Genomic DNA, 8303 nt, shown 5'->3' on the forward strand with positions numbered 1-8303 from the left:
ACACTTCCTATATTCTTATATATTTAGTGACTGAAGGAACTTATCTAGAAGTTTCTTAAACTTATTTACGCATTCAGTGGATACCTTTGCCTGTGGAAGGGAATTCCATGTTTTTACTACTCGCACAGTAGAAAAAAACCCTTGCGTGTTCTAAGATTGAACCGCCTCACTTATAAACTCTTAGTGTGTCCGCGTGTTTTCAATACTGTTCTCTGTGAAAACAACTTGTTCTGAATATTGTGGTCCTCATTGATGATTTTTAAGACTGCAATAAGCTCTCCTCTTAAGCGCCTCTTTTCTAAGGAGAATAAGTTTAATTGTTGGAGGCGGGCTTCATAGCTCAGTCTGCAGTCTGGTTAGTTGCTGGGGGGAACTCCTTCTCTGTATTAACTGAATTTCTTACTGTTCCATCAAACCAGATAATAATAAAGATCATAAAAGTAATATTTATCACAATGAAAAAGACTAACCTTGGCAAACTTGTTTTCCCAGACTACTGCATCTTGATTTAGAATGATTTGTCTCCCAGGTGGAGCATGCAAGTAAAAACTCCCAACTTTTTGTGAATTTCTTGTCCAGTTTGGATAATGGATCACATTATATATATCATACCCAATGGATATTTCTCCATCATTAAAATAGATGTCTTGTCCCAGTGTGTTTGTAAAATTAACTCTTTTTATGTATTTATGTAGCTGTAAAAGATAAATAATATCCAGTGCAGTGGACTCTCGCACAAACAACAATAATACAATAAAATAATACCTTTAACCACTTGAAGACCGCAGTGTTTCACCCCCTTCCTGGCCAGGCCATTTTTCAGTGTTCAGCGCTGCGGTACTTTGGCTGACGTTAATGGTTAACCCTTTTCCTGCCAGCACCATATCCCTTACAGTGATGGCTATAGCCGCCGGGACCCTGTTTATCTGTGTAAAGTCAACTGTCAGCTTTACACTGGAAGCTAATCTATTGGCTGAGCTGCTGCCAGATTGCTTCCAGGGGCTGGTAAATGGGGACACTGCTCCGCTGCCCCCCCTGCAGGCCCAGGACCGGCATCACGGATCTCGGCAGGAGACAGGGCGAGAGACCAGCGAACATCCATTCTCCTCCCTGCTGAATGAAGCCAGAAGCATCACTTTCGGCTCCTCAGCTGGAAAGGTAATAGACCCCTAAAGTCACCTCAAAGAGAACCCGTCACCACTAATAAGCTGTCACATAGGGGGTTTGTGAGCCTCCTATGTGATAACAATCAAGTTAAGTTAAAAAATAAAGTTAAAAAAAAATAAAGTTAAATAAAATAAATGTAAAAATACCCATAAAAGTTAAAGTCCCCCACACCTGTGAACGAGTGCATACTAACGTAACTGCCCGTCGCTGCACCTACGAATGAAAACGATGATTGCTCTACACATGTAGGGTATTTCTGCATGTGTTAGAGTGAGAGCAATAATTCTAGGGCCAATATTCACAGTGAAACTTTAAACTGATGACCTGTATAAGCTTTTAAAGTGTTGCCTATGGACAATTTGGGGTACCGTAGTTTGTCGCCGTTTCATGGGTGCACGCAATTTCTAATCTGGGCATGTGGTGTATCCATTTACTCAGCACAACCTGATTTTTTATATTTTACAAAAAATGGGTATTATATTGTGTTTTTGTGCACTAAAATGAACTTAAGTGTAAGTTTTGCTGAAATTCTGGATTTGATAAAGATTTGGTCTAATATCATGCAACGTAATAATTTGTAACTGCTGACATTTTATTCAACAGGGTCTGTGCTTAAAGGAAATATATAACTCATGGGGGTTTTAAGTAATTTTCAGGCCTAAAATGTGGATTATAACATGTGTGCAAAAAACCCACAAAAAAAACACCTTGGCAGTGAAAAGGTTAAAGAAATGTTTCTCCTTTTTGAAAAAGCATCCCCATTTGTGCTTTAGTATAGTAACCTACTATCTACCCATCACATAATTACCTAACAGTCTTATTTTCATCATAATATAAGAATATTGGATTCTATATGAACAGAAGGTATTATTTATTTCCCATACTCATAAAAACACTGGCTTATTCAAAAATATTTTTTCAAAGTTCATTACCACCACACCGTTTATGACTTCACTTGCCATGGCAGAGCATAAGCTGGTATTTCTACCACAATCATGCACATGCCACTATAATTTTAAACATACAGACTCCTTTAAAGCTGTACCACCATGACATCCAAAAATAAATTGCAGTAATCACCCTCCTCTAGAGCAAATAACCTTATTCAACTAAGCTAGGTTATATTGTATCACTACTTTTCGTGATAAAGGAGACATTTATTTACTTGGCTTTTACAAAGAGTTATGAAAAAAGATCACAGGCACTAATTTACCAGTAATGCAGTGTTTCTGATATTCTGCTCTGTGTTAGTATGTTGTCTAGTGTCAATAAACTGACTTTTTGGGGGATAATGTTGTAAAAAGAGAGAGGAGAGGCTTTTAATAGCTTTTGTATTCTATTATATATGCTGTTGGCCTGGTGTGTCCCAAAACTGAAGATAAGGAAATTGCAGACAGGATGTCCCTACTAAATGTCATTGTAATGTTTTGTAAAAAGGAAAATCTTTTTAGCAAGGTTTTGATAGGTAACATCAAATTACTTTTCTCTTACCTTCCAGCCTTTTAAATCTTGAAATTTTAATTTCATGTTATCTTTCAGTCTTTCACTTAATTGTGTTTCTTGATACATTTCATGTAATGCATAAGCTACAGTATATACAGAGTTGTATACAATATAACTCATGCCAGTGAACCTAAGGTTACAGTGTGAAAACATGATTTGCCTTCCACTCTCCACACCTGTGCAGTTCCGTCTTCTTGGATTGAAAGGACATCGGCTTTCACATAGTTCATCCCACCATGTTGTAAAGGTTCGTCCTGGTGGGAATCGACTTGGATTAACCTCCTTGACAAATTTTATGAATTTGGGATTTTCATTTTTTTGCAAGATGAATCTTAAAGATCCATTAACACTTTGCCAAGTGTCATTTTCGTAGTTGAACATTCGGAAGCTGGAATCGGCAGTATGTATCCAAACTTTCCCAGGTATGCTGGTAATGTGAACATTTAATTCCAGATAGTACACATAATTTTTTGAGCCATACACAAGAATAACATTTGCAGTTGATTGGGCAATGGTTTGCTCTATGTCTTTGATCCTGTTAGGGCTGTAGTCATTAATGGCCGGTACTAGTTTAACAAATTCAATGCATCCCCCACTTTCTACAATCATGTTTTTGATAATCCTTATAGCATTTATGCTGCTATCATCATCATCATATATAATACCAACCCACATCCAGCCAAAGTGCTTTAGTAAGGCTAGTATAGCGACATATAGGGCCTTCTCACTGGGTACTGTACGGTAGAAATTTGGGAAGTTCTGTTTGTTGCTCTGAAGAGGTTCTTGGGACATGAAACTTATCTATAAAATATGCCAGTATGATAATTATTATTATTATTATTATACAGGATTTATATAGCGCCAACAGTTTGTGCAGCGCTTATATAGCGCCATTATTTACCTTCCTAAGATAAACCATATTGATTATATTTAAAGTGATTCATCAACATTCCAAAAAACACTACAGCATGGTCCATGCAATTATAGACTGCAAATATTTACCTCTCTGGGGGGGTTGGGGGGTAACAAATTTGACCTCCACTGTGCTCAAGTGAACTAGCTTCACTTAAGCTTTACTTTCAACATACCGGTACTTCCAAAAGTGTTGGATGCTTGGTTCACTGTTACACTCAATGGTTCTTTCCTCCCACCCCTATATCACTAGTGTGTCCTGTAGTGACATAGAAGCCGTAATACATAATGCAGTGGGAGGAACCACAGTCGCAGGGGACACACTCCTAGAAGAGTTGAAAGCTAAAGATTTTGCTGGAGACTGTATCGCTTAATCACAGCAGAATTTATATATGCCACATAGCCAATAGCTAATATTTGCTTTCTCCAGTAACCAATAAAGAGTTAAATTATAACTTTATTTTTATGGAGTTTTACACTTTTAGTAGTATTCATTCTGGGAGATTGATCTATATCTGCTTAGTTTTTTATATATATGGTTGTAAAACTGGTATCCCTGTGTTCATATGTATAAATTAATAAAAACTATTTGGCTTGAAAACCCATGATATTGTATTCCTTTTGATTACTCAAGAAAATACATAATTTCACTCTTTACACTCCGGCTTCTACAAATGGCTATCACGGTACAACACTGTAGTACACCAGGAAGCTATACACAGCTACAGGTAATATAAGGCAAAAATAAAGGATACCATACCTGTGGGTATTTATACATTCCAAATATATTGGCATATTGTATTGAAAAGCTAGATGACATCCCTTCAATGACAGCAGCAAGAACCCCATATTGGTCACAATTGTAATTAGGAAATTGCTTTGTGTTTCCTGAATAAATGCGAACAGCACCTTGGACAGTTCTAAAGAGGTCAACATAGGAGTCATATGTATTATAGCCCAAAGTTACATTTGGCAATATGTTAGGGTTGTGGTTGATTTCATCCACAGCAAACACCAAGCTTAGGAAGTTGTAGAAGTCTTCAAGCAGCATACTGAAATTTGGAATTAAATACAATTAAATTAACAAAAACCCAACTAGAAGTGATGAAGTGAGAACATTGGTTTCTACTATACAGCTTAGTAATGTTTTTTATGTAAAGATGTTCTTTGAAATTTCTTTCATTGTTTTTATTTGCATTCACAGCTTTTTAGCAGAACATTTTAGCATTAAAGCAGATGTAAACCCAAATTCATTGACATTTAGTTTGTTATAGCACTGTGCATCATAAATAATTGCCATTTGTTTTATTAAAGACTTGTTACATAGTTACATAGTATTTGAGGTTGAATAAAGACATTAGTCCATAGCACATGTAAGTATACTTACATGTGCCAACGGAAAAAGGTGATGTTTTCACCTTTTTTCATACTTTGTTGCATCTCCAGCAGCCTCTATACAGCCACTTACAGTCCTTATGTCCTCTAGTGATGGCTGTGAGGCATTTGTCAGGGATGGTTCCCAGATGGTGACAACAGTGGACTGTAATGTGTGTTGAAATGGTCACTTGTAGTCTCCACTGAAAGTTCATGTGACAAGGTGACAGCACAGGAGCATAATTGGGAGGCAGGGATTGGGCATTGTTAACCTGTATTGGGACGTGCCTGAACATGGACCTTAATGGCATAATCACCAGGTTTTATTTGCAGCTTTAAAAATATTTTTAAAATCCTTTTTATTACATGTTAAAGCATATTTGAGATTTTGGCGATTGGGTTTTAGATTTCATAAAGATTTCATACAATTTTATACAAAAAAAGAATAGAAATAGCTAAGGGCTTATAATTAGAACAGTACAGATGTATTCCTCTTTTACTTCCTATGATTTTAATTATATAAATTATGCTTAAAAGACATTAGACATTATAAACAGTTGTCTTAGGAATCATGAGCAGAGCAGGAGGGATCTTTCAAGACAGTTGCATTGCAGACTGAGAGTCATATCTTTTATAATACTCTCTTATAACAATTACACATATTGTATAATGGTTCATCTCCTAGGGTCAATTCACACCAGCAGCTGCGCTACAATGCACAGCTGCTGGTGTGCTTTGACAGACACAGTGATGATTCACTGATTTTGGTGCATAGCACTGTTTACTTTTTTTGTTAGAACTTTTTGGAAATGTCATGAGTGATATTTCATTAGGTTCTATGAGCACAGCACAATGAGATGCAGTTGTACCACGTCACGGCCAGCTGCACTGAAAAAAAGTACCTTGTCCAGTTCTTTTTTCAACACACAACACTGCAACGTGGTGGTATGAACTGAGCCTGTTTAAAACAAGGCAAACTGCCGTGTCTTGTGTTGTAGTTGTGTTGGAAAAAGTGGCCAGTGCAGCCCCAACTCATCTAATGTTAATACAGCCTTAAAAAAAGAGCCAGTGTTTTGGCTTCAAGTAAAGCCTAAGCTATGGGTCATTTAAAGGGTTATTAAACCCTCAGTGTGTTTTTTGCATATATCTACTGCCAGCGAGCAGTAAATATATATGCAAGAACTTAGAAAAAAAAAAAAAAAACCTTTTGAAACAGGTTTAAACGTACCTGTATCTTTGCCAAACGCTCCCGTCCGAACAACTGAAGAGTCTTGGGCGGCCGCAAAGGATCTTGGGGCAGGCGCATGCGAACTTCAGATGTTCGGCCGGGGAGACGAGGAGAGACACAAGGTAAGTCTATGGAGCAGCGTGCACCCGAACAGACTCCGTGGGACGTCAGAGGAGAGGAGGACAGATGAGTCAGTGCTGGATCGGAGACCCGCACCAGCGCTGGAAGGACATCTGAAAACTACACTATAAAAGAAGATAATCGGATTAAGAGGCATGATTTAAGGTAATAGTCAGCTTTAAATTCATAGACATATAAACAATAAAAACAAAGTCAAAGAAGCAAGAATAACAATTTTTGGACAGTTGTATGGATTCCTAGTCATAACATTGTACTCCTGAAAATATTTGTTTTCTATGCAAATTTGATGCATATGTTTTCTATCTCTACTAAATTAAAAGTCTTGAACATGGCTGCCTAGAGTGTAATATAGCACATATTTTAATTACGTATAGCAGAGACTTATAGAATTACCTCAGCTTTATGACACTAGGTGGTGCAAATGTTTCTCTTTTCAGTTTACATATAGACACAATATTGAACTGAAGAGTGTTGTAATAATTTTGTAATGCCATAGAAATGCATGAAAGGAACAGAATTTAAAATGTGTACAACAATAGCACACATATAAACAACAATAAAGATGTATCTAGTATAATAGTTAATATGGGATTAACAATTACATGGTACTAGGATTTGTTTCCAAAAACTAAACTTAATTTTAAAGGTATTACATTTTATTCAAATTAAGATAAGTGAACATACTTATTGTAGCATTAGATGGCCAAACAAGCAAATATGTGATAGATACAATAGGCTCAAATTCACTCACCTTCAAACTAAAATAATCAGCTATGTGACTGTAATTTTCAAATCTTATTGGACACAGCTAAAAAAATATTCTTACTTGTTTCTAAAAATAAGGATCCTTATGTTTTATGTCGTGTTATGTTTATTTGGGTGTGAGAATGCAAGTTTTATTATACTGTCCTTATGACACTTTTTATGTGTTTTTAGATAATTAGTGTAATTGCTAAGATAACTAATGTGTCCATATAATTAAAACATTTAAATATATGGAATGACATATTAATCTTAATGTGTTCAAATATTAATTTGTGTGGTTCAAAATTAGTTTTTCACTTGTAAATATTTATTTGCACAAATATGTTAATGCAAATATGGAGGACATAAAATGAAGGCCATACTAACCTTATCTTTCGTGTCTGAAGATGTGGAGGACTGGAATAATTAAAGGCTTCTGTTTTATAATAAATATGTATATCAAACAGCCCTCCTATAAATATATCACCACTCATGTAGAAGGGCCTTTGTGGATAGGTTGTACCTGGTCTGCAGCCAAATTTCACAGTTTGACATGTACTTTCACAAAATAGTAACAGAATTAGTGTGTTTCTAAACATTGTTTTGATACCTGGCACTCCCATTTGTCACAAAGTTAGATTCTCCCAACTAACTTATAACAATTTTCAGATACCAATTCAGGTAAGATTGATTGAATTTTCTTCAGATTCTGCTATTATGTAATCTACTACAGTGCAGTGAGAAGTTCATCTGTCAGATGTATTTATAACAGACGAGTCATATAGTAACACCTCCTTGTGGGAATAATACTTGGTTATTGTAGAGTTCAAATTGTCACCTTCCAAAAGGAATGATTATGACTTCCAAGTTATAATTATTAGTCAGCACAGGGAGCTGAATAAAATCCCAAGGAACTATAGATTATAGCCACACTTTAATTTTAAAAAAATGACGAGTGCATTCTGCAAAATAGCTATAATTTTAGTGATCTAGAATTTTTAGTAATTGAATGTTAATTAAATTAAATGGACTTACAGTAAATAACCAACTATACTAAAACTTAAGAAATATTTTTATTCGTACCTAACAAACCTTACAGCATCTAAACTGGGTTCTTTGTAGAGGTTAACTTTGAATAGCTGATTAGATTATCTGCTGTGGATCACCAGTTAACCGTGAAATGGTTGCATGCTCCTGTGGTCTACTTACCAGTCCACTTCCATACATTGCACAC

At 36.0% G+C, this 8303-nt stretch overlaps 1 protein-coding gene across 1 annotated transcript in view; it reads right to left on the reverse strand.

Moving 5' to 3' along the window:
- The window catches only part of LOC108797002 (vomeronasal type-2 receptor 26-like), a gene marked incomplete at its 5' end in the record, with an annotated part of 9956 nt that extends 5322 nt beyond the window's left edge, over positions 1-4634 (reverse strand). Inside the window, 2 exons of the mRNA XM_018568567.1 lie at positions 471-695; positions 4550-4634. Of these exons, the coding sequence (XP_018424069.1) occupies positions 471-695; positions 4550-4634 (310 nt within the window). The remainder of the gene's footprint in view (positions 1-470; positions 696-4549) is intronic.
- Between the last annotated feature and the right edge of the window lie 3669 nt (positions 4635-8303).

This window comes from Nanorana parkeri, unplaced genomic scaffold (assembly GCF_000935625.1).
Source record: "Nanorana parkeri isolate BGI_ZX_2015 unplaced genomic scaffold, ASM93562v1 scaffold1211, whole genome shotgun sequence".
Lineage (NCBI taxonomy): Eukaryota > Metazoa > Chordata > Amphibia > Anura > Dicroglossidae > Nanorana > Nanorana parkeri.